The following is a 27,592-nucleotide window of genomic DNA, read 5'->3' as shown; positions in this document are numbered from 1 at the left end:
CTCTCAGGAGAGCCTCAAGATTTACTCTTAACTGGACAGATAATCTTAAAAGCAACTATTATTTTCAGGAGAGGTACATCACACATGACAGGACACAAATTCTGCACTTGAAAGTACAGCTTAAATTCCGTGACTTGCGAAACCTGCTTATCCATCTCTCACCAGGGTCAACCAGTGCTTCCCACTATTCAAAGATGACCTACTGCAATTATGTTGAAATTTAAAGAGAAAGATAAGGAATGTTCAAGCACCCTAAAAATCTCTCCGAGTCATCTGTTCCTTCTCCATTGGCTAGACAGTTCCAGAATGCCATCTGCCAAAATCTTTGGCCACTGGGTAAACAAGACTTTAAAACATGTTGATTTAACTCACTCTCTTTCTCTCTCTCTCCACCCCCCACCCCCCAAATCCTTGTGATCATTACACAGATTTAGTTGCATCCCAGTACCAATGTTCATGCAGTACTTATTATAAAGATCCCAAATATTTGCTTTTACAATTAGGCACTCTTGATTTGTTATTTGGCCCCTAACTGGTTCTTTCCAGACTTCTTTTAATTTCAGTGAAGCGGGAACAAGTCTAGCCAATTGCTTCAATAGGCCTCGGATCAGGTCCTTTTATTTTCTTCCACAAAACAACACGGGAGAGGGGAAAGGATTAATATAAAACAATGAGAAGCTTAGGAATGGGAAATCTCAGCCTCACTGCCAAAAGATTAAATTGCTTTGTTCTGATCTCATTTTAACAGATGGTAAAAATAATACTGCAGCTTGACCAATCTATTTCCACAGAAAAAGGTTTTAAACAAGTTGGAGCTCGTGAGATTAAAAGTTTATAAACGAGCTTGGGTAGCAAGACAAAACACATGAATCATCCAGTTCTCGCTAGTGGTCTTGCTGGGAGACTCTCTCTTTCAAGCACAACTGAACAACTCCCTCCACTATACAAATGTTTGGTTTGCCCACTTAAGAATGTTTTCAGTAGGACAAGAAGTATCAGCACTGCTACAAGTACTAGCAACACCAGAAGCAAGTCTTGAGCTGTAAGGAGAAGCAGATGCTTTAACAAGATCAGCTCTCGCAAAAACATGATTTGGTCAGGTCCGAGATGCTTTCCACAGACAGACAGCTTGGATTCTAAGCGAACTCTGCTGACCAGTTCCCCGAGCAAGAGCAGAGGTGAGCAATACAACCCTTACCAGCCACTCCAATAGGAAAACCCACACAAATTCCACTCTTTAGTGAAAAAAGCTTTAAAAGCTACTGTCTAATTAACTGTTGCTATTACGTGTTGCATGAATGCAACCTCGGCTCTGAAGTGGTTCCCTATCTGTAAAAGCAAGTCCAAATCCTACCTGTCTTAGAATACACCTTCACTGAATTATTCCAAGGAATACTTTTACTTGATGTAAAGAATAAATAAAAATATGGTATTATTTGCTCTGCCTTAAAACTGCAGGCTATCCATTCAACCTGGGCACTACCTTTACTTCCTGTGTCTCAACCTGTGTTTCAGACCTGCTATCTGTCTTGAAATAAAACATACATGGCTTTTTTGCAGCTACAAAGCAGCTCCAAAAGCCAGGCCCCTTCTTCTCAAGGTGAGTACAATCTGACATACAATGACCAGGAGTAATACTCGCATAAAATTTGAACATCTAAATATTTTCCTTAAACATTCCATACCCAATACTTTGAGATAGGTTGAGGTGTTCAGCTGTATCTCATGGGCTTGCTTAGGTACTTTACTAAACCAAGTTCATAGAACAGTTAACCTTGATTATTTTCATTTAGGGGAAGCCATAAACCTTTACATAATTCTACAAATGTGGGAAATAATTATGCTATCAGATAAACAAAAGCACAACATCTGTTCCCTCTTAGCATTAACTACCACTGCAAAATAAACAGAACAAAGACAATACTGTGTCAAAATAAGCAGGACTATGTAGACCTCTTAGCACGTTTCCAACATGGATAGCTTGGTTTATTCTTTCAGCAAAGGCTGTTGGAAGGTGGTCAGAGCTAAACACCTATTTCAGCAGATTGACCTCTTACAGTGAGGAGTCTAGTTTTGAACCAAAAAGTGCCTTTCCTCTCCACAAAATCCTTTGCAATTCTCCATCTATTTATAACACAATCTTCTCGACAATTAATGTACACTAACCTGGATAGTAAACTTTTTTGCCATCAGTCTTGTATACAACCATTGTAATGAACTCCCGATTGTGTGCAAAGTCATCCTATAAAAAATACAAATCAAGTAGAGTTGTGCACTTCTGGATTGCACCTAATGCTTAATCAGAATCAAGTACACATTCTATCATCCCTTTTGATGACCATATGGTATGATCTAATATTTGTATTTATTGAGATACCCGACCCAATTCTTTTTAAAATACCTGAAGTAAATAAAGTGCCACTAATTTAACTTAAAACAATTCAAACACCAGGATCCAAATTTACTTGAGGACCTTTGGTGGAATACAATCCACTTACCTACAAACAACATTGTTGAAATAGAACCAGAGTAAAAATTGAGCTATGTGGTACCTGCTGAATTTAAAATTTATACATATACACAATCATACATACCTGAACTTGAAAACATAAGCAGTAGTATACTAATAACAGAAAGTCATATAGAAAGATTTACAGAAGATACTGCAGAACTCTTATTAACGGAAAAAGAAGGCGGCACCTTATCTGTGATGTGCCTGCTGAGCAGAACCCAGACGGCAGCACCACCCTGTGGGCACTGGACCTCTAGCTTGTACTGCGGGTTGTTAGCCAGGCTGTAGGCATCCTTCACAGGGCCTTGCTTTGCATCCCAAGTGCTAAAAGGAACACAGATGTTACTAGACAGGTAAGATACTAATCCGCACTTTGAAAACTAACTCCAAATCCCACGTATATACAGAGCTATCTCTTATCAGTACGAAGGTACTGAAGGCTGATTTTCTACTGGAATCTACAGTGATTACATATTATAATCATGTCAGAAGCATTATCTTACAATTTTGATTTATAAATAAAATCATTACAACACAGGTACAATAATAAAAAATGCTAAATACAAACAGCTTGGCTGTTTGGTGTGGTGACCACAACAACACAATGCACAGAAAAAGCCGAACCATTCAAGGAGCCTGGCCTACCCAATTATAGTCATGACTGCATACACCAATATGAAGTGAAAAACACCTACGCTTCTGGAACTCTAGAAATCCATACATAAGCTATGATTAGCTTCAAAACCTCGCCAAATTTTTTTCTTCCAGTTTTTTACTGAGGTAATTTTAATTTTAAAATTTGATCTCTTCCATGATTGGAAGGGTGCCTGCATGAAGTGATAAAAGATCTTTGAAGTACCCTATTGCAAAATCTGCCTGCTACCTCATGAACTGTCTAGACAAGGAAAATACAGCGTGGGAAAAAAAAAAAAAAAAAAAAAAAAAAAAAAAAAGAAGTGCCAATGACTGAACGCAAAGCATGGCACGCTGGAAACAGAAGTGGATAAAGCTATTTGTAAGTCTCATTGACCTTCCCACACACAGCATGTGTGGAAGGCTGTATTATAAACTAAGCTTCAAATTATCATCATTACTACTCCACTTTTTACAGTGGTTGCCACTGCGCTAGGCATTTCCCTACACAGGGGTATGGCAATCACTAATAATATAAAGAGAGACCAGTAGATGAGCTTTGAGATTAGCATACACCTTACCTCATCTTGCTACATCACCACAGTGTATTTTAGAATTTGAACACAAAGATAGAATGAACCTTTACTGATTAGCTCCGCAGTTGCACTATGGATGAAGGAGCTTATGCAGAGCTTACGTTACCTCCGCAGAAACAGTAGCAAAGTGCACTCTAGCAGAGTAGAAAAACAAAGAAACCGTTGCTTTCCAGAACTGATATACACACTTATCCACAAACTGAGTGACAAAAAGACTGAATGTGATGGATACTACGTAGGAGACAGGTATCATGTTTGGGGCGGGGGAGAAAAAAAGAAAAAAAACCCAACAGGCAAGGAAGATTACTTGCAATAACTGCAACTGGTAAAAAATGGAATTAGTTTAAGCTACTCTGACATCAGCGAACACACCCTAAAAAGGCAAAAAACACTACACAAACAACTTGCAGCTTCAACTGGCCAGGGAAATAAACTCCAAATAAAAACTAGGTCACTCACGTACTGTCTGGTCACTGCTTAAAGATAGATTGCACAAAAATTTGATTTCTGTTCCGATAGATGTGGGACTGAGGTCAGAATCTGGTTACACAACCTCAGGTCTGCAGCAACATCACAAATGTCACTGGAGTGTCAACAGCATTACAGAAGCAGTCAGAAACAAAGCCTGGGCTGAGAATTTTGAAGTATAAAGTCAGGCTCAAGTGAGCATTGTTTGGAGTTCAACCTCTTCAGCTGTAACTAGGAAGAACAGAAGGAAGGAAACACCACATCAGAACATTTAGTGAGATATGGACACAAAGTTTTATCTCTTGGACCAACCTGTGAATACACGTAGATTCTTTAAAAAGACTTGGGTTCCAACTCAGATAAATAACATCATAGTACTGGCACAGGTCCTCCCAGGCAATCCAGAAGATGCCTAAAAAGAAATGCTGTTACTGTTTCCTTACCAGACACCTTGATTTTACTTGTTTTTCAAAAGTCTCTTTCCAGGCAAATGATACAGCTTATATAAACAAACCTTTCTATAAAACTTAGTAGTAATGTCTGCATTGCCCAAATTTCTAAATTGAAACTTAACCCCTAAAACAAGTTAAACAAAGAAAACAAGTTCTCTGCTCATCATCAAGGGCTCTCTGAAACTGTCAGAACACTTTTCATTCTTAAGCACTAAACAGGAGGTATGAAAGAATCTGTTGTATTAAAAGAGATGTCACTAGGGGATTCTGACCTGCCTTCCCCTTTCCTAGGCTTCTGAATTTTTATTTTTTTTAAAATAAAATATATAGTCAAACAGGTTTCCCCAATTCAGTAACCTACTTCAGCAGTCATCCAGCAGAATTAAGTATTCAGTCAACATGTGAGTACGTTTGAATGTATCTCTAAGATACTTCATCCAACACCTACATAACTTGCTCTGGCACCCAGAATCTGCTTCATCTTTACAACATTTTCATGCATTTATTCTAATTCTCCATAGCTCCCTTAGTTGCAGCTCCAGCCAACAAGAATGCCTGCAAGGTGACAGATTCCTGAACGAAATGAACTCTCAAAAGGTAACAGCCTTGTAATTTAAGTCTCTGACACAGGCAGTTGCATATCTTGCAGCACTAAGAAGAATAACAACGCAGTCAGTCATAATAGCTACACACCTAAAGACCAGAGTGTAAATCCAGTCAGAAGAAAAAACTCCCTTAAAATTACTAACCTAATTTTATTCAAATTTTAACTACTAGGTGTTACAGATACAAATGCCTTACTAAATGAATCTGTAAATAAATAACAAGCTAATCTCTTGTAACTGTCACAAAGCCAGGACTGCTATTCTTATGCTTAAATCAAGTTTTCCCTATGCATTTGTACGAGACTTATCAACAAATGGTGTATTTTAATGGCTTTGGATGCATATTGTTGTCAAAATAGTGTCACTGAACAGAAGGGCTTCCTCACAGATACACACAGACAGTAACTGGGCATCACTCCAAGTGGTTTCTCTGGACAGTGACATAGTAGTACCACCACTGTCTCAAAGGCTATCCCAGTCTGCTCTTACAGCCAGAAACAGAGTGTGCGTAAAGATTTGTTTACAGATACACTAATGTAATGCAAGGGGAAAAACCCCACTTACCTCAAACACAGGCAAGACTAATTTAAATACTGATTACAGTAAGCATACTGACACATATTTGCAAACGTTGGAGGAAAACTCTCACAAAAACTCTATTCCTGTATTAAAAGGCAGCATTACACGGCCTGTTGTAAGAATGTTATCTTTGCACAGAACTCCCCCATGCCCAGATACTGCAATAGCAACGCTTAGGCAAGGAGGTAATTTCTTGTCAATGAATTTGAGATACATTAAACAGTCCAGATTACTGAAGCTCCAGACAAACCTGAAGTGACAGATTTAAATACACAAGCATTTTCAAAATTTTGGGGATATTTAGTTTTTAGTATTTGCTTTACTCTCCCTCCCCTTGGGCTTAAGTGTTTTTTTCCACCTTCCTGCAGGGATACACCACAAAGACCTATATTATCTGAAAAGATAGTATTTTTTTTTTTAAACCTTATTACCGTTGTCTATTTTCTGAGCTGTTCTTGGATCAAAGTTCAAGTATTTTTGTAAATCTGGGGTCCAATTCCTTGTGTCATTTTCACTGTATCGTCCCTTCCAACGTAAGTGGCTCCAGGGATTTTTCAGCTGAAGAAATCTAAGTCCCTAAAGAAATACAAAATAAAATTGCTGGATTCATCTTGTCAAGCTATTTTTTTGTATTTTTATTAACAAGGAATATGAAACAATAGCTCAAGAAAATACAGCACCATTAAGCTTTCTGGAATCATCCAATGCAGCTCAAGACAAAATATTATATTAGCCATTAGAGCAAAAAAATAGGTAGCTACCCATCGCAACAGGTTTCAAACAAGCATCTGAAAACATCTTCAGTTTTCCTTGATACCTTATATTCTCTTATATCCAAGACGGCATATGCATGGGTTGGAACCAAACCCCATTTTTCTCCTTCCTCTTCAGACATCACCCCTGTTGCTGTTGTGATAAGGACATCTCCCTTGTGAAATCTGTTCAAAAAGAGGCGAGACACAGCTTAATGAACATCTTGCAAGCTGCAAACTAATATTTGCCAGACACTGTAATATATGTTTTTACACTGCCTATTAGCATGACCCTGCTTTATAAAAACCGGAATACGGGGTTTTTGTCAGCTGAAATCACTCCTGAAAAAAGCTTGAGATAAATACTGAAAGAGAATAGTTCCACTAAGTATAGGCTTTAAGTGAAAAATTATTATTCTCATATAATTCTGTAATTTCATATTTTTTGTAAATAAAAATCAGCATTTATGAGCCCGAATTTCAATTTCTGTCACTTTTTAAAGACACTCATCATAGACTTTCAGCTGAACATAAATGTGGTTTCATCAACAGTTAGCCAACCACTGCCTATACCAAATTAAACAGCTCTGTCACACCCCCAGGATTCTGAAGAAGCTTCCCAAAATGTGAATAATGAGAAGCTCACACTTCTACAGATGTTAACACTAAAGTTGTTTGCCCCCCAGCATAGGCCTTACAGGGTCTGACTTGTCAACTCAAAACAGAGTTCTGCGATTGTTCCAAATTGCAGTTGTTGATTTTGCAACAATTATTGTTAAAACACACTAGCGTGTTTCCCAGCCCATGCTTAAATCCAAGAACATACTCAGCATCCCTAGACAGTTTCCAGAGTCACCGGACTATGCATCAACACATTTTCAGTCTAGCACAGGTGAACAATAGTGAAGCTATAACTGCTAGATCTCATCCTAATTGGAGTCACACCTCCAAAACTGCAACACTGGAACATTTGAAAAAGTTGTTGAGAGAACTAAGAGCTCCTAACCAACCGAAAAAGCATTGCAGAAAGAGTCATGCTCTTTTACCATGAATGCAGATGTTTCAGTCAACAGAATATCCCCCTTCAACAGAATATCCCCTCTTCTACGCACAAATGCATAGGAAACTGGTTGCACAAAACTGTTTAGAAAGAAATCAAAGTACTTGCTAGGTGACATGTATGAGTTACGACTCTATCTCTCACCATAACTAGAATTGCTATGGTAGGTCTGAAGATCAGTATTGCAGTTTTGATACACTCTTGCTGCTCTTCCAGGAGTTTTACTAATGGAGCATAATAATCAAGATCTTGTGATATAATCAGAAATACTGTATTTTTATCTGCTTGCTAAGGGAAGCAGATCAATGCCAAAGTTCTGGGAAACTGTGTGGGAACATAGAGCACATTTCCTTTTACTTTACAAACATATTGAACTTGTATTTTAGTTCCATGCTGCCCTTCCCTGACTCTTCATTTTATTTTCTTCATCAAGAAATGGACTATTTTTTTTCTTCTTAACAGGTAAAGAAGCCAAATCACCTCAAACAAAATTCCACAATGTTTTACTCTTTTGTTCTATCAAAGCCACCGATTCCTCAATTTTTCTCCTTCCAGAAGGCATATGGAAGTTTGATAAAGCACAATTTGTAGTAGTACCAAAATGCTATAGAAAAATTGGTGTTGACTGTACTACTTTTACAGTGGTAACACAGCTATTACACAGCAAGCATTTTAATTACTTAGGAAAGAAGAATGCTTACCTCTGATAAAGCATTCTGAAAGTACTATCTTTATTGAAAGCTTGATTGTCAGAGTGCATAGCAATTCTTTCAGGTATCCAACCAGTCAGTGCATGGAGATCAATATTCTGAAATGCAAGGATTCAAAAGAAATCAGAATAGAAAATCCATCTATAAGCATATGATGTCTGTACACAAATTATAAGAGTGCCTTGAAAGAAATTAAGCATATGCAAGCTACACTACAGCTCTGTACATAAAAGGCTCAAGATACAGACTATATTAAATAAACACACAAAACCTTGTTTGATTAGCTCAGGGCAAAATTTCTAAATAGCCTCTTAAAAAAAAGCTGGAAAGCGAACTGATGAAACAAACTGGAATTTCAGAGCAATGGAAGCATAAGTGATCAGTTGCGTTCAATTCTATGATGTGCTCTATTTCATTGACTCAGACTTTTAAAGCATAGTCTCAGAAGCACTCAGAAGCAAGAACCTTGCTATTATATATGCATTTTAAATAATTAAAGTTTTACTCCTAAGGCTCAGGGTTTGGGTTTTTTATTCTTTTTTGGTAAAGCTGACACTGACACATATTCGCATAGAGTTACTTTAATCTCCACATTTCATCTCCTTGAAAAATTGCTTATTCCCTTTTCTTTTCCTTTGTACTCCTCAAAGCAAAAGCAGAGACTTATAAATGCTTGAAGTGTCAATAACCAGCACTGGTTGGTAGGAACTTGAGGAATTAGAAGTACAACACAGCCAGTAAGTAACCCTGATTATACAAGGAAGATGTAATACAGTTGAAAGCAGGGGGAGCAGGAAGGGTGGAGATTGTCACAAGTCAAGCTGTTTTTCCAGATAGCAAGTTAAAGGATGAAAATGGGCAAAAAAACCCACAGGTATTCTCACCAGCTTCTGTCCTCCAAAACAAAGCAGTCCAACACAGACATGAACATACGTAAAAACTTATGCTATATTTACCCCTCATAAAGGCACATTTCTTTCCATAATCCTTTTCAAAAGGCGATGATTACCTAGTATACCCTCCAAGAAGGTGATTAGCAAGACATCAACTAGAATGCAAACAGTACTAGGACATAAAAGATATTTTAAAATAATACTTTAAAGAATTAGAAATTTAAACCAGAAATGCTTCCTAAGTAATGAATGAAAGTTATGCAGGCTACTCATTTCAGTAAACTGTCCCCCTCTGAAAGAATAACTTGCTTGTCAGTTTAGGTGCAGCATGATGACTGTTTCTTTAGTAACCACATTACAGGAATTCAACACTCATTTACATGAGTGGAACAAACTTGCACAGATCAGAGTGCTTGCTCCCTCTATACACATGTACTAAATGACCAACCTGTTCCTTTCCTAGCTGACTCCCCTACCTAATGAGGAAAACCTGCCCTATTTCCCCAAGCAATTCACTTCGATTTCACTAGAAGGAAAATTATTTGACCCAAGATTATCTAAGCAGAATTTCTGCCTTTTAGAAATAATCTAGTACTTACGGAATTCGATCCAGGAAAATCATATCCTCCCATGACTTTCATGTAAGCCTTTTCTATTAGTGATACCCACAATTCATTCTTATTGTTAGAGTAAGAGCAGAGAAGTTCCCCACTATGATCAACAGGTAACTGGTCATCTATGATTACCTGTATGAAATAAACAAATGAAAGATCATCATAAAGCTAATAAAGTATTTTGGAAACATTTGAAAAATAAACCCAACTCTCATTAACGTACAGCTTCCCAGACACAGCCAGACCTGACCATTGCTCTCATGTATGAACACCTCTATTAATCCTGCAGTGGTTTGCCCAAGTGAACAAGAAATTCTGTTGCCAGCTCGTACTTGCACTGGGCACTGGTCTACTGGGGTGACCTATGATCACCTGCCTCACTTTCCCCTACATAAAATGGGGATGATACTGCCAGACTCTTGGAAATTGTCTAATACCTATTATAAAAGGTAGCCACAGAAGAGTTCAGTGTAATTACCAGCATAGAAAGTAAAGCCTAGCCTAACAATATCCCTCACCTAATCAGGAAACAGCATGGACTGTGCTTGTAGCCTGCAGAAAAATAGTGTTATTTATCTATACGGAAACAAACTATGTGCCACAGGACTTTCATAGTCTCTAGCTCCAGATTTAAATTTCTTCTCTCTGGAAAGTGAAAACAACCCAAAGCAGCATTTGTGACAGTATTAGTATTTCTTCTTTAAATTAAGTAGAATATATTTGACATTATTACGGATTGTTACTGCAGTTATTTGTAGTGGTCTGAAACAGCTCCCCAAAACAAATGTTTCAGCTTCACATTGGCATTAGTCTGTTACCAATACAGGCTACCAACACAGGATTTGACCAGAAGATGTGCTAGCTGGGTACAAATTAATAATCCTTTTCATAGAAGAACAAACGGCCATTCATTCTAACAAAAGGCAGCCACTGGGAAGTATTTTGGAAAGAGTATTAAGAGCAAGGTGAGCACATAAATTATGCTTCCCCTGAAACATTCAGATTCTGGAATTTTGCAGCTCAAGGACTTCCCGACCTAGAGGTTATGTCTTAGCAATTTATAGCCTGAGGAAAATAAGCATTTTCCTCTGACTCCCCCACCCCCATGAATATGACCACTCAACTTTCAAACGCACATAAGCATTCAACAGTCACTGTGATCTGCAATAATCAGTGTTACAGTTAAATACTATATGAAGAAATACATTATTTTATGCCCTTACTTACTGCACTGAAAAGAAAATGCAATTGCTTGTGAGTTTACAAAGTTTACTATGAATCTTCAGGAACCTCCTCTCTTACTAAAAAAACGTGGTCATTTGAGTTATTCCTCTGCAGTCATTCCCTGTCTACCCTCTTCCTGGATGCCCCCCTCTGTACTTTTTTAGTTCTGTAACTTCCCTTCTAAGAGGGACTGGAAAAGTAGATTACTTGTACACCCTGTTCACAAATATGGGATGCATAATTTTGTTCCTGTATGGTTTTCATAGTTTTTTTAAGCAATATAAGGATTTTAAAACAAATTTGATGTGAATAAGGCTGTTTTCATGAATGTCTGTAGAAGAAATACCTGCATTCTGTTACATACTTCACAACCAAAATGAATCTCAAAAGGTTTAACAATAAAAAACGCTTTCCAACAAAACATATCTTAAGTGTTTGCTATGTAAGCATAGCTTCACAGTGAAGCAGACCAAGCCTTTAAAACGTGACTTAAACAGAAACGGGATTAGGTCTCCCCAACACCATTTACCTTTCTAGGTACACCATTGATATGAAGCTTCACCATGTATTTGCCACATGGGTTATATTCCGGTTCTCCTTTCTTATTCTGAGGGTAAATTATACTGTTTAAAAAAAAAAAAAGGAAATTGTGACAAATGGCTTGGCTGTACATACACTGATAACAATAAAAGTGGGATTAACATAGTCTGTTTCTAGAATTTACGCTGAACATAAATATGGAATCTTTAGTGAAAGAGCAGCTCAAAGTCAATAAAAATGACAATGATGTTTAGATAGGTTTTCTTTTTCAGGCTTCACTCTTGCTCCAGTTCTCTCCTTAATACAGTAACAAAAAGAACATAAGTAACCTAATTGTTTCTCCAATAGCAGTAAGACAAGCAAATTTATCTTACTACTAAACAAATGGTATTTACTTTTGTATACCTGTAGTATATTTACATATATTTATTATTATTATATTACAGATACTTACATATCTGTAGTAGAAATACAGTATTTGCCTGAATGACAAGTCAAACATTTGAAGAAGACAGTGCAGAACTCATGGCTCTTGAAAAGAATATAAGTTCAGTTCTATTGAGCATAGGTTAAAACAAAAAAAAAATCCAGGAACGACATTCACACACCTGTCTGGCAACAGCCTCCTGGCAGTCTGCCAAGCCCATGCCAAATTTACTACAGGACCCCAGCTGAGCTGAACAGAGTTAGTGTTGTTAACATTAATTCTACAATTAGATGCAAGAGGGACCACCTGTTCCACAGCAGTTGGCACAGCAAAGGAGGAAAATAAATCTAAAAAGCATTATGTGTAAAATTTCTATTAAGAACCAAACTAAACCTTTCAAATTACTTATTACTCCTCAAAGCACATCTGAAGTTAAGACTCCAGTGCTTGTATACATATCTATGTAAAGTTGGCTTCCCTCTCAGAAGTGCTGAAGCCACATCAGCCCCAAGGAGATGAAGGTGAAACAAATGATAGCTTTTACTATGTCCGAATGTCACAGAACATACTGCAAAAGCTTGGCAGTATTAGGTCTGAAAAGATCTTAGAAACAGCTACTTACCTGGTGATCAATTTTTTGTTATATCTTCTTTCATATGCTGCACTGATAGCTAGTGATGCCACGAAAGAACAATCTGACACTATTGTCTATGAAGAAAAGAAAACCAGTGAGGACGTGCACTAATAGATACCGAAAGACAAAGGGGGTGTGTAAAGAGGAAGTAAAATCATCAGTCAGCAATTCCCTTCAAAAGGGAAAGATCTCAATGCAGAAGCAAAGTAACTACTAGAAAGGCAGGAAATATCTCCTTGCACAACATCAAGCCCCTACAAAGCCAGCTGGAGTTACAATTATTAACGACAATGAGAGGCAAGTGCAGGTACTTCAGCATTCACTCACACTTCCTCCTTCCTCCCCAAAACACTGTGTAATATAAACCATATCCAATAGCATAATCAACTGTTGATTTTGGAATAGCTTGGGCCACCTGCAATTTAACACTAAGCAAGACATTTCCAGTATTGTTAATGGGTCATTCTGCCTCCAGTCAAGTAAAAATTTTAAAGTCTTGCTCATTATTTTTTACATGCAGTAAATCAAGTGAACAAATTGCTGCAGAGTACACCTTGCTGTTTTTCATACTAACCTTACCGCTATTTCTGGAAAACAAGATTTTCAACTGGAATTCAGATTCTGATTCTCCTACTGCTAACACACCTCTCTACTCTCATGGCTAGAAAATGCAAGGAAATCTGAAGTGATACTTTTTATTCATTTAATCTCATAAAAACCAAGGAAAGCACTCTCACATTTGGAGATTCCTTTTTGAACAATGAGGTCCCCTGCAAGAAACTGCTAGCAGCACACATTTCTCTTCAGGAACAATTTACCTGCTTTATGCTGAAACTTGATACAGTATAAATCATCGTAGGGTTATTTGTTATATCATCTGGTCGCACCCACTTGGCAAACATAGCTTTCTGTTTGGGGGATAACGGTAACTTCCCGTATTTATCACTAGATTTAAGAGAGAAAAAAAAGCAGAAATAAATCAATAGCAGTTTAGAAAAGTATGTCCACTCCTACATATGTTTGATTGATGGTGCAAAATTACATGGCTTTGTATACAGAGTTGTAAAACAATTTCAAAGAACACTACTGCTAAGTTTGTGATTTTTAGGGAAAAAAATAAAAACATTAAAAACATGAAATAAAACCCAAGGGCTTCCTTCATACAGGACTGAACAGGAGAATGGAATTTGATGAAGGCATCTACACCAGCAAAAACTCAAATTCTTCACTTTATTTCAATATGAACTAATAATAAAATGTCTCTTCAGTTCTGAAAATATCAAGGCTTGTCTTGCTAGCCTTTAGCAGAAAACTGGAAAACACCCACAAAACCCAAGCCATCAAACAACAAAACCCCAAGTGTCTTTGACTTTTATGACTATGCAATCTTAACATATTGCTCATAAATGAAGGTCTAGCCGTTACATATACCTCTTCCTCAGAAGAGAGGAAATGTCTATTGCCTTCATTTTACAGGTTAACTGAGGCAGAGGGAGCTAAACTCATTAGCATGTAGTAGAATCAGCAACTGGACAGAACTTGCCAGCCCAGCACAATACTCCAAAAAGCCAAATCTAATGATGTCCTTATAGGCCTGAAGAAAACTGCAAAAGCACTGCAGAACAGAATCAGCTTACATCAAAGTTTTAAAATCTGACTGGAAGAAGGAAATGGTAGTATTAAATATCTCTGGCTGAATTATGTTTAAAAACCCACTTAAACAACTTTAAACCCTGAAAAAGAAAATATAGAAATACCAAATATGGCAATGCTTTAGAAATAAAACCAAACATAAACTTCAGTAATTGAATCACACTTACGAAAATGGCATAGGGAAGGCAAAACGTTCCCTCAGATCAACACTCATAAAAGGTACATATTCAATGCCATTAATTTTTGAAGTTTTCCTGCAAGTCATAAAAACATAGTTACAAACCTATCCATCATCTTTCAAAGAATAAGTTCCAGAAGGTAACAACAAAATTGTTTTTAACAACTAACAAGACACAGTGCTTCTGGAAACAAGATGAGTACCTCTTGAAAATGAAACGACCACTGTATTTATTTGGGTTTAAAATGTGCAGAACTTGATGGCTCAGTCACTAATCCTGCAAGTACATACCTGTGGACAAGCTACCATACCAGGACAGAAATGATTATCATCCACAAACCTCTTCATAGTTCTAGAAGTCACATTTAAAAACTACATTTGTCTAAACAGAATTTAAGTCACTTAGAGACTCTCATTGAAGAGTCTTAGGATAAGTTGACAGCAATTAACAATTAGCAAGGCTTAGATTTAAACTAACTGGGGCAGTATTTTGGAACACTGTCAAACAACAAAAATACTGCAAGTGTTAATGAGGACACTTAACTAAAGAGAAACGAGAATTTTATTTAAATGCAAATGTAATTTAGGTTTCAAACAAGGAGTTAACTGAAAAAGGTACATGAAATACTTTTAAATCAAGTTATGATTAAAGATATGAAACAACTTGAGGTTCTCTTGCAAGACTGAGCCAACAACAAAAAAACCAAAATCAACCAAAAATCCCAAACCATCCACAAAACCAGAAACATCCACTGCACAGGCAATAGCAGAGGAAAAAAAGTAAATAAGGTAATTCTCATTGCTTTGCAGCTTTTCCAACACGTGTACATTTCTATCTTCATGACCATATCCTCAGTCCCTTTAAGTCCCCTAAAATTAACAGGCAGACTAAGTGTTTGACGATAAAATCCTGGGCAGTGGGCAGTGTTGAGCACCACCTCTATCATAATCTTTTTTACTGCATGAGGAGGAAGAGGAAGGTTAAAACATCTATCAGGCAATGCTTTTTTTTTTTTTTAAGACATATTTGATAGTTTTCAAAAGTCACAATTTAGGCTAAAAGTTTTATGAATTATTTGTAGTTCATTCCACCTATAATAAAATCAAAGCAAAAGGAACTGGATACAACAGAAGTCACAGTTCTACACTGCAGTCCTTCACAGTCACGTACAATCCTACAGTCATTCACTACAATGAATTATAACTGCACGATCTACAAAACCATCTTTGTACCTTGGCTGCTCAGAGCCAGGTCTTTCATGAACTCTATCATATAGGTTATATATAACATAATAATAAGGCTATGAAAAATAATCCTGGCAGTGAGTTACAAGGAAGTGTGTTCTAAACACAGACTAGAAAGCATGATCTGTGAATAAAAGCCACTAATCGCGTACACAGAGAACATAATTTATTAATGTGTAGGTAAAACTAGCAATGGCTTTTGTAAGAGAGAGTTTTCCAGCCCTCTGTTTCTACATCTCATGCTTCAGCTGTTTCAATCTACTGTGTAAGATGCACAAAGGATGTGAGCACAAATGGTAACATTTTGAAAAAACTAGTCTTCAACCCACCTGAGTACTTCAATCTCCTGCACGGTGTATCTCTGACCATGAGATTCACTAGCTTGTACTGCTCTGATTGTCTGTGGTTTATCATTTAAAGAAAAATCAGGTCCCAGTGGAAAGAAGGTTCTGACTGGCTGATTTGGTTTAGCTGCAGTTGACTTCTCCTTCTGCGATGACTTTGACACAGATTCCTTCAGTGCCTCTGCTCTAAAGCAAATAAAAATGCATTTCATTTACAACAATGATAAAAATATAGTTATGGTTCAACTATTGGTTTACACAGTTCATGTTTCCACATATATTAAATGGAATGAACAAATGCCCAAGATGACCAACACCTCTTTTCCTAGGAAAAAAAAAATTCTTATGCCAGTATTCCTTTATTTTTCCTGCTCTAAAATCAATTAAAATATAGCATTTCCAACTCATATATAAGCTACTTCTGGCAGAACTCATTAGATTTTTGTTGCCTTTACATTATGCTAATAAGAGAATTTGTGTAAGTGTCGATTAAGTGTCTGGAACCTCAGAACAAGACCACTGAAACACAGAAAGAGAAAACTGATTTGTGTCCTCTCACACCTTCAGGATTTAATTTGTCTAGCCACTACAATAGCAGTAAAAACCCACCAGCATTCTCACAGCCCAGCATTTCAACTGCTTGAAGACTGTGTATTCATTCAGGAGCCATATTTTGTTGTTGTGCATTAAGTTGCTAGATAGGCACACACATGCAAAATATGGGTTGGTTTGTTGTGGCTTTTTTGAACACAGGGAGAAAAGTGCTGAAAAACAGCTTTCTGAAACTTAGCCCAACACAGTCTTTTATTCACCATCATACAGCTGATTAAAAAAAGAGTTACGCTGAACTTACCATTGTGTAACTTGTTTCAGATAATGACTCCACTCCACTAGATCTACCTATAAAATTAGATTACTACTGTCAATTATTAGCCAGTTTCCAACCTGTCTTCCTTATGAAGGGACTCTGACATCCTGACTTCATGCTGGCCTGAACTCAGTGTTGTTATAGAAACCAAAAACTGTAGTTGAAATCTCTGAAGACTGAAGTAGTGCATTGGTACTAACAAATACACAGTCCTTTCCTATTTCTGCATGTCCAAGATTCCCAGAAGGCTGGCGTAACAGCTGCTACATTCAGCAGTATAGCAGCTGGCAGCTGTTTCCAAGGAGAACTCTACAGGAGCTAGGTCTACCCAGAATCCATATTCTTTGCAGTACAGAACAGACATGCTAGATTGAGAATCAATTCAGAGAGCGCACTTAGACCTCACAAGTACATCTGCTAACATTAACCATACTCACCTATCCAGTGCTTGTCGAGCCAACTGTTTCAGCTTTGACTGGAGGCCTGCTTCTGAAGTTTCAGTAGCCTTAAATGCAAAATAAAAGAAAAAGCTACACATCAAGTAAACCTGCAGTTTTAATGTAACTGTAGAATTTGACAAACTGAGCTTAAATTACACAAACAGCAACTAGCTTTTTTTTCAATTCTCTTTTGAAATGAAGAAATGTTTGGGTTTTTTAAACCTCAGCATAAAAAAACATACTAAGTAAGTGAGTATCATTTTGCTGTGGTAGTGAATGTTCATATAACAGAAACAGTATCTAGAATTCTTCAGCATGGAAAACACTGTATATACAAAAAATCTGCCAGAAAAATTATCCATATTAAAGAACTATGGGCAGAAAGACGACAAAACCAAATTTATATATACTAATGAGCTTAGATGTGTTCCAATTCTTTTCCCCAAACAAGTAAAAAATAATCACTGTAAGGAAAAAAAATTTGTGAATATTTACACTTTCATAAAATACAAACAAACAAGACTGCTTGCAAGTTAAAAAAAAATATTTTTTGCACATTTAAGGCATAAAATAATCTAAGACAGGGCACAAAAAAAGGTAACCATATTGCTAACATCTGCTCCCAGTTGGGAGGTCAACTATGACAGTTTATGCTTTTGTTTTTCTTACAGATGAAGCATGCTACTGCAACTAAATAACCTTCAAGAACCACAACACGAGGTGCAGCTTCTCCTGTGACACCTACAAGCAGGTTTCAGGTTCTAGCTCTGTACCTTGACCAGTTCTCCGAGGTCGGCTAGGTCAACTGGGGAAACAAAAAGGCAAGCTACATACGGTCCCAAGAAACAGAACTAGAAACACCCTCGATTTTCATTTTATTTGTAAATACAAATTACACTTTTGAGTTCCTGGTAGAAAAGACTTGACAGTTGTATGAAAGTAAGTAGTGGAGATGGAACACCAGCACACTCATCTAAGAGTCAGCTATAGAAGAGGAGGAACGGCTGTTCCGAGTACTTCAAGGGTAAGGAAGAAACAAATCTCTCCACATGAATATATTGAGGAGAAAGAAGTAAAGCGTCAAGATAGAAGAGTTCCTTCAATCTTCTTTCACCCTGGAAAGAAGAAGGTACTTTTCGATCACCCCAAAGGACAAAGCCTACAGGCCTCTCAACAAAATAATATGCTACTCAAGATTAAAAGAAACTTCAGCAGTATCTGTACCTAATGAAACGCCTGATAAAAGCAGTTGTTAATATGAAATAATTCCTGAGTAATTTCAATATACATAAGTAATATTTGCATGCACGGACACAACAGAAGGAGAAACACACCAGAGAAAACACTGTATACTGTCACATTAAGTTTTAGGTAAGAGACTGAGAATGTTCTGCTCCAACAGCTCAAGTGCCAAAACTAGATCAATTCTGCTAACTCTTGATCTGGTTACACTGTATTGCCAGGGTTTTTTAACTTACAAAATAAAAACCCAACCAGTCTACAGAATTTAGAGATTTCACTGTACCATGTAGCAAAAGCAACATACCCCTCCCAACAACCCACATATATTTACATTATAAAAAGGGAAAAGAGGGGACAAAGAAAAACAGACTTGGTGGAGTTACATTATGATGGTGAGCTCTTCCTGTAATAAGTTAGTTAAGGCAACTGGACTTAAGGGGGAAAAAAGCAGTACCTGTAATTATATTCTCCAGCATTTATGTAATGGCCAATTCATTCTTACCATTATTTCAGTGTGAACTGAATTCACTCATAATAACCTTCATCTTAGGCACTGAGTAATCAAGTAGTATTTTTACTAGTTTTAGCATCAGTAGACCATTACATTTTCAGAAAGTTTTACAAAGATTTTCCTTTAACTGCTTCCCTTAATGTACTCAGAAAGTGATACAGCTGACACATTGGAAGTTATCTTCAGTTTTAACTGTGTTTAATTTCTGTTTTAATGTTGCACTCGCTCCAGCGCAAAAATTAACATGAAAGAAGTTCCAGAACATTTCTGTTTTTTAGTATAACCCAATTGAGGAAAAAACATATAAATCACAAGTCCCCTCAAATTTACAGTGTTGAATAGCAACATAACAAAGACAGGAAGAAAGACTAAAAAAAAAAGTGAAAAAAAGATTTTAAAATAGTTTTTAGAAATACAGGTACTCCATTTTTAAGCCAGCCTTTAAGGGTCAGTCACTCGTGTAAATGGAAGAATTTCTTACCATCACATAATTCTACCAAGTTAACCTGTAGCTTAACATACTGTTTTCAAACAGAGTTCCACCGCTTCTGTGTACAACTCTATAGCTTCTTCTGCATTGCCTTTATCATCTTCATCAAAAGCCTGTGTAACTAGGAAGTGAGCACGCTCCAAGTCCAACTGTTGTTTTGACTTCAGAGGGTCTGTGTTCTGTGGCTGAACTAAATGAAAAAGAAAGTATTTAGCTTTCTACAGCAGCAGACACGTAAAAACATCCTTAACACGCTACTGAAACACCAGCAGTTCTAATCAGAGAGGTAATATCTACTTCTTGGCTGGAAACCAAAATGTTTCTAAACTTTGCCAAAAACATCGTTGCAAGGACAATAAAATACCACCCCCAATCCCAGGCCACAAAGCAGAGGTACACTCTCAGGGTATTTCACATGCCAAATAATGTAAATAAAGTCTCTTTCATACTACACTAACAAAGATGTTTAATTATGTAAAATTTTGCATCACCTGTGAAAACACACCACCTACGGTAAAATACAAGTTCCTCAGGTGCCTATGTCATTTAAAACCTTTATTAATGACCTGAAGGAAAAGATGGACTGCACCTTCATAAAGGTTGCAGACCCCACCAAACCAATCCACTCAAGGACACAGACATGCTAAAGCAATGGGCTGACAGGAACCTCAGGGAATTCAAACAGGATAAATGCTACGCCTGGTGTCTAGGACAAACACCCCACAGGGTACAGCTCTGTGAAGGACCTGGGAGTCCCGGTGGATGGCAAGTTGCCCGTGGGCTAGCAGTGTGCCCTGTGGCCAAGAAGGCCAGTGGGATCCTGGGGTGCATCAGTAGGAGCATAGCCAGCAGGTCGAGGGAGGGGATCCTCCCCCTCTGCTCTATCCTGGTGAGGCCCCATCTGGAGTGCTGTGTCCAGTTCTGGGCTCCCCAGTTCAAGAGAGACAGGGAACTACTGGAGAGGGTCCAGCGGAGGCTACAAAGAGGAGGAGGGGACTGGAGCATCTCCCCAATGAGGGAAGTCTGAGGGAGCTGGGCCTGTTCAGCCTGGAGAAGAGAGGACTGACAGGGGATCCTACTGATGCATACAAATATCTTAGGGGTGAGTAACAAGAGGATGGGGCCAGGCTCTTTTCAGTGGTGCCCAGTGATAGGACAAGGGCCGATGGGCACAAACTGTAATGTGGGAAGTTCCATCTGAATGTAAGGAAAAAACTTCTTTACCTTGAGGGTAACAGAGCCCTGGCACAGGCTGCCCAGAGAAGTTTTGGAGTCTCCTCTGGAGGCATTCAAAACCTGCCTGGATGTGACACTGTGCAGTCTGATCCAGGTGAATCTGCTTTAGCAGGGAGCTGGAATAGATGATCTCCAGAGGTCCCTTCCAACCCTGACCATTCTGTGATTCTGAGAGCCAGTGGCTATGAATGGAAACAGGGGAGAATCCAACTAGATATATTTAAAAACCCAACCAACACTAGAAAGACAACTGCACCCAGAGGCACTGGGGAATTTCTGTCCTCGTGTGTTCTCAGGACCTGACCAACCTGGTCCAAAAATGAGCGTCCACCCTGCTTTGAGCAGGGGAGTTGTCTATAGACATACCAAAGTCCCTTTCTGGCCAAATGATTCTATGACTCTAACTGAGAATTGCAGGTGTGCAAAAATTTGAGATTTTGGTCTAAGCACAAACACTAAAACCAGATCAAACAAGGAAATCCTAATGAAAGCAAAAAGCTCTTTTGCTCTCTCAAAAGTTAGTAATTCTACATAAGTATCCACTTGCTTCAAATCTATCATGCAGCTGAGGCTTTGATGCAAGTTTTGATTTGTCCCCGATCAATTTTTGTTGCTATATTTAATTACTTTCTCAGGTTTTCTCTGCAGATGTGGTTCCCAAGAATATTTAAAAGAAAAGAATACCCACACCCAAGTCCTCAGAAAGTAAGTCTCTGCTTTATTTCTGATGTATCAGAATTCAAAGCACTGATGTGCTCATTGTATATGTGGTCGTTCACAAAGGACAAGAAAATTAGAATAATGAAACCCAAAGCAAACATCACTGATACATATTTCACAGCACCGAAAGGTTTTCCACTCAATTAATTTAAGCAGATGTTTAATTAGAAAGCTCCTTACCCACCTGCTGAATGGAGAGCTTGAACTCTCTCCAAGTACTCATTTATTTTTTCTTGAATATTTTCCAAGTTGGACCCTGCCATCCCAGCATAAATCAAGGCTTGTGCAGCTTCCTGCAGGGAGAAGAATTTGAGACAAAGTTAATGTTCGTTGCCTAGAAAATTACTTTCCATAAACAGATGGCCTACAGCAGCCGTGAGCTGCATGAAAGCAAGCAAGCCCCTACATCTGCAAAAAGACACAGTGGCTCCAAGGAAATTCTGCTGTGAAGAGTAAGTTCAAAGTTATAAATGAGACCATGTTCAATTTCTCAAACATGAGAGAACGTATAAGACTAAAAAAAACCACCACACTTTCAGAGGTTCCACAAGGCCAGATCTTAGGCCTGCCTGTATCATACGCATGGAATTAGGAGATTTTAAGTAAATTTTTTCAAACATGCACTGAAATCAGTGAAGTAGAGCTTACAAGCCACAAACTGCCTTTTATTTTTAAAGTTGTGGATTTAAGGTTAGAAAAATAAATAAGCTGCTCACAAGCTATTTGCATTTAATCTAATAATAATGAAAGTAAACCAATATAAAAGCTTTTCAAAATCAAATGCATCGAGTTTTGGTTTAGAAAGTCTCTTCTTTCAGTATGACTCACATAAAGCTATCAAATCTGGAAAGTCTGCAAATTTAAAGTTTCCTAGCTCCTCAAGCTTTGGTTTTTTTAAATGTTTGTGGGCACACAAAACACTAGATATTGATGAAAGTCTACTTCCAGGACAGAGCGTAGGCCTTCAGGTCAGAATCACAGTATGTTATCTGCATCAAGGCTTTTTCCATACTGCACAAATCTATTAAGAAAAAATCCCTTCAGCTGCATAAGCTGTCTATCCATTCACTAAATTTATGAAAAACATGTAAGGTTCAGCAGGGCTGCAACAAACAGAGTTAACACAGTCTCAGAAGCATATGGAGAACTGAAATTTGTCACTCTCAAAAATGAGGATAAAAACCTTATTTTGTCCTCATTATTGGCACCAAAAAACCCACGCTTTTGTGACAGTGCTCCTCTTCCCAGCAGCAATGGAAGAGAGGAGGCAAATCACTTAGCAGGCTGAGTATATAGGAAGAAGAACAGTAACTAGAGAGCTGCTCCACAAAGATGGTGCTCAGAGGGGCTGCTCTGCATAGGGTAAGGACATGGCCATAAAGCACACAAATTACCCTCTGGCTATGACTTTTGTCAAATTTAGCACTTTTCTACCATACATACCTGCCTAGTTTGCCCGAGCTAAAAACGTGTCCTGATACAGCCTGCACTTGTTATTACAATAAGTTTTCACTGACGTGCATCACAGAACCAATTACTACATACTCCCTGTCAACATCCATCACCATATCACATCACATAAGGCATCCACAGCAAGAGAAAGGCAAACAGAAATATTGTTCCATTTAGATATATAGCAATTAACTACCATTAAGATCTAGCATCCTTTTTACTGTTTTCTGTGAGGGGAAAAAAAAAGCACACTACAGATAACTGCTCAAAGGATGCATGTATCTGTCTGTGACATACCACAACTACAGACTGACAAAACAGGTGCTGTATCGTAATAGTAAGTTGTCTACATATGATGTAAAGAACGAATGTGGATTTCCAAACCAGTGCTGCAAACCCAACGTATAATTGACACTGTCTCTGTGATTTCAAGCACAACTGTTTTGCCTGGTTTTAAGATGTAAACATAAATGAAAACAGTCTTTCATAAATTAAGCCTCTAAAGGACTGAAGCAGTTGGCCAACTGTCTGCAGAGCCAGCACATCAGCTGTTTCCAGTGACAAGATGAATATGCAATTCAGAGTTAGTATTTATGATCTCTTCAATGCCACTACTATTATTTGGGATGAGTAGTGTGCCACAGTCACACTAAGCTAACCACTCATCATGAGTTTGCAAGTCGTTAACTGCTGGTCAACAGCCAAACTAAACAAGTCTTCAGTTTTGCTGAAGTCATCAGGTGCCCAAATGTTTCTGACATTTCTGTAGAGCACCATTAGCAAGTTACCCTAAGCTGGTTCACACGCAGCCCTCCAACAGGGATCTATCAAAGTTACACAAAGCTGAAAGCAAACAGCACTTGCTAGCCATAGGAGCTCCACTCAGACAGGTCCATCTGGTCTTTACCAGCAACAAACTGTAGCATTTCCCAGGCTTCATCCTTTAGGACCAGTTCTTGCAGAATCCATTTCAGTACCTGAGCTTTTCCACATGCTTAGTAATTGTACCTGTGGGCTCTGAACTGCTTAGAGCAGTTGATAAAAGTTGCTGACAGGCCAGAGCTTATTATCTGCACTGTCCAAACAAAATGCATGAAGTACCCTCAAAATACTAGATGATATTTTGTAACTACTCTTGTTTAATCTAACATGGACAGTGATTCTTCAGGCAACATCTGGAAAGTCAAACCTATCTGGGCTAAATCATACACAAAGAATTCTGCTTTAATGGTATCTGCTGAGTTTGCTCGCATTCCTCCTGATCACAACTCCTGAAGACCAACACTGTCACATATAATCTGACAGAAGAATCAATACCTATTCTTGGATTGCCAAGAGTCACCTGTGTGAATACCAAAAGTCTTAGCTGCTGTTGTGATTCAACATTTTCCTAACACATAACAGTGCCCACAATTCTGCTTCTCTGTGGCCTAGCTTTTGCATACAGAAAACATTGTCTAGATTATATTCTTTGTCACATGTAGCTTGAAGTGCACCAAGACAGCCAGGGATGCATTTTTGCACTTAGGAAGAGTATCACCCACATGCAACAAGTGAAAGATTTTTCCATACACCATACAAAAGCATACAAGAGTGATTATTTGCACAAAAAGATGGTTTTCTTCTGAAGAGCACTTTATAATTTCTTCCAGGTATACTGAGAAACGTGCAATAAAGAAGTACTGCACCTAGCTAGCAGACCATGTAGACACACTGTTGCTGACAAACACAGAGCTTATCAGCATTAACTTTTGCATTATATGCTTTATGTATACAAACTTAGCTCACCCTACATTAACAATCAGGTTAAAAAAAAAAAAAAAAATACTCCTCATCATGTCCTTTCACATTTAGATGCATAGGCAACCATGACAGCACTATGCTTTTTACACATATCAAAGACATCTAGTACTCATCAACTAAAAGGCTAACTACAGATCTCTTAGCAAGTTAATGGAAGCTAATTACTTCAACAGAATAACGGAATACATGGAAAGAATACTGCACCAAGGAAAAGCATAGGCATCAAAGAAATCCCTCCACTGCAAGTCAGAAGTAAAGCTAGCGGGATATGGAACTTTAACCTAACTTTGCAAAACATAAATCCAACAAAATGAGAAAACTTACACAGGTGAAAAATGCATAATGCTTGCACAGAAGCCACTAAATAGCAGTAGTAAGTCTATAGATGTTGAGCAAGACACTGAACTGACTTAATCACACCAACCTGAAGCTGTATTGATATAATAAGATCAGATCCCTAATAGAAAGCATATTCACATGTGTTTAAAAACATGTTACTGGTAGCGTGCTATGTAAAGCTAGCTTACTGCTGAGCATCCCGAATTTCACCACATACTTCTCCACTTAGTTGATGACTGATTATACAACTGAGTTGTTTCCAGCTGCACACTCAAGAGCTGCAGTGTGCCCACTTGCAGTTCCGCCAAAAGCTCCGCGCTTACATTTCCAACATAAAGCTGAACAGTCTTTCGGCCCGGCGGGGGGTAGGGTTGAGGGCAGGAACGAAGGCGGGGAACCAGCGGGGCAGGGCGTTTATAGCCAGGTTACGACGAAGCTTCCCGGTAAGCACCGAAGTGGTGCTTCCAGCTGCTGCAAGAAGTGCCCATACCCACTTCTCAAGCACGGCAGCTGCACCGCTACCCCTAAAGCCCGTCAGGAAACAGCAGCGCACGGGCAGTGCTTGTTCCCACCTAAAAATAAAACGTAGGGAAAAGGCATTTCGCAACCTGCCCTGAAGGACGCTGCTCCTCCGGAGACGGACAAACTTTCGAAGCGCCCGCCCGGCCTCCCACTTTCTTCTCGGCTGGAACCGGCATGTCTTCCCGAAGACCAGGCAGCGGTGTCGGCTCCGGGGCGCACCCGCCAGGGGAGGGCAGCGGCTGAGGCGGCGCTGACCAGGGGCACCTCTCCCCGCCGGCTGGGCAAGGCCGGGCCAGGCCGGGCCGAGACGGGCCGCAGCAGGCCACCACTCCCTCCCCCGGCCCTCCGGGGGCTGAGGAGAGGATCGCAAACCTACCGGTAGCTCGAAGGTCTCAGGGCGACCCGCGGCGCGGGGGAAGGGGACGCCGGCGCCCTGAGTGAGGCAGCCGCTGCCGGCCCCCCCGTACCTTGTAGTAGAAGACCGCTTCCTGGTAGCGCCCACTCTGGTCCCGCTGCACCGCCAGCTGCGCGAACTTCACCGCGTCCAGCTCCAGCGTGGTGGCATCCATGGCCGGCTCCCTCCCAGTGCCACCACCGACGGTGGCCGCCCCCACTCAAATCCGCTCCGGCTCCCCACCAGCCCGACCGCTTCCTCCGCCTTCCCGGCCCAGCCACGGCCACTGGCCCCGCCCTCATCGTAAACGCGTTCTCCTCTGGCCACACCCACCTGCCCCGACCGCAGCTGCCCCGGCCCCGAGGCCGGCCGCGCCCCGCCCCGAGCCGCGGGGGCGCAGTGCGCATGCGCCCTGGGCGTTGTTTTGGGTTGTGTAGGTTGGTTTTTTCGAGGCGTGGGTGGGCGGCCCCCTGCCGGGCGCGGGCGGCCGTGGCGTTCTGCGTGCTCGGGCACGCGTGGGAGGGCGGGGCTCCTCGGGTTTGCCGAGTGCGCGCGCGCGTGTAGCGCGAGGCGCGGTGGGGAGGGGGCGGTGCCGTGCCGTGCCGTGCCGTGCCCGTGGCGCGTACTTGGTTGTCTGCGGCGGCTGAGGGGGAGGGCGGCCGCGGGGCTCAGAGCCGCCATCCTGCCGCTCCCTCAGGCGCTGGGCAGGTGAGCCGCACCGCTGGGTGGATAGCGGCGGCCCAGTGGTGTTAGTGCTGTATTTTAAAACAGAGTGGGGCTTTGATTTTCTTTCTCTACGTCCTTTTTAATAGAGGTATTTAAGATACTTAGTAGTTTCTTCGAAGCCCTAAGCTGTAGAGGTGGGTGGTTTGGTCCTTGTTCATAATTAACGTTTTGCTCTTGAGGCAAGTTTATCTAGTCTTAAAGAGAGAATTTTTGGTATGTACTTGTATGTCATACAAGTGTAAAGTAGAAAGCAAGAAAAGGTGTATTGATACTCTTAAAAAAATAATAGTGCTTCTGGTGTGCTTAAGGCTGGCAGTTTTGAAACTTAAATGCCTTAATTACCTAGTATGTTCAGGCTTTAATTTTTTTTCTTCCTTAGGAGCAGTTTAGGGGAAAACTGCCCTCATTGAGTGGTGGCTGCCAGTGCTTTGTTTCTTGTTTGTGTTATAGCACCTGTTTTCTCCCCTTGCCCCAGCCAGTGTTGCAGGTGAATTCCTGAGGCTGAGCTGCTGTTACCAAAAATTGTAACCAGGAAAACTCTTCAAACCAAATCATAGTTTAGAAAGCCATCATTGGTTTATTGCAGCATTGGGTGCATGGGATATCTTTCCTCCTAACGCATACCAAGAGTACATGTTACATACAGTAGAATGCTTGCATATTCATAGTACATTACATACTTGTTTTCATTCATGCACGGGATTGGTTACAAGTTTCTCTCTTCTAATGC

The 27,592-nt window shown here is 39.6% G+C and overlaps 1 protein-coding gene across 3 annotated transcripts in view; it reads right to left on the bottom strand.

Annotated features, from left to right (window-relative positions):
- Positions 1-26,431, bottom strand: part of CAPN7 (calpain 7) — a 35,717-nt gene extending 9,286 nt beyond the window's left edge. The window contains exons 1-16 of one of the 3 annotated variants that reach the window (XM_055708313.1): positions 26,210-26,429; positions 21,811-21,919; positions 19,703-19,860; positions 17,425-17,492; positions 16,105-16,305; positions 14,520-14,606; positions 13,518-13,644; positions 12,688-12,773; positions 11,628-11,721; positions 9,860-10,006; positions 8,359-8,465; positions 6,663-6,783; positions 6,277-6,421; positions 4,522-4,621; positions 2,701-2,836; positions 2,167-2,242 (exon numbers count right to left, since the gene is read on the bottom strand). In XM_055708313.1, coding sequence (XP_055564288.1) covers positions 2,167-2,242; positions 2,701-2,836; positions 4,522-4,621; positions 6,277-6,421; positions 6,663-6,783; positions 8,359-8,465; positions 9,860-10,006; positions 11,628-11,721; positions 12,688-12,773; positions 13,518-13,644; positions 14,520-14,606; positions 16,105-16,305; positions 17,425-17,492; positions 19,703-19,860; positions 21,811-21,919; positions 26,210-26,311 — 1,864 coding nt within the window. In that variant the 5' untranslated portion in view covers positions 26,312-26,429. Of the gene's footprint in view, positions 1-2,166; positions 2,243-2,700; positions 2,837-4,521; positions 4,622-6,276; positions 6,422-6,662; positions 6,784-8,358; positions 8,466-9,859; positions 10,007-11,627; positions 11,722-12,687; positions 12,774-13,517; positions 13,645-14,519; positions 14,607-16,104; positions 16,306-17,424; positions 17,493-19,661; positions 19,861-21,810; positions 21,920-26,209 lie in introns of those variants that run through there. The other 2 variants (XM_055708314.1, XM_014285533.3) reach the window with 2 other exon arrangements.
- Positions 26,432-27,592: the final 1,161 nt, after the last annotated feature.

This window comes from Falco cherrug, chromosome 4, assembly GCF_023634085.1.
Source record: "Falco cherrug isolate bFalChe1 chromosome 4, bFalChe1.pri, whole genome shotgun sequence".
Classification (NCBI taxonomy): domain Eukaryota; kingdom Metazoa; phylum Chordata; class Aves; order Falconiformes; family Falconidae; genus Falco; species Falco cherrug.
This window is presented reverse-complemented; position numbering and strand designations above follow the sequence as displayed.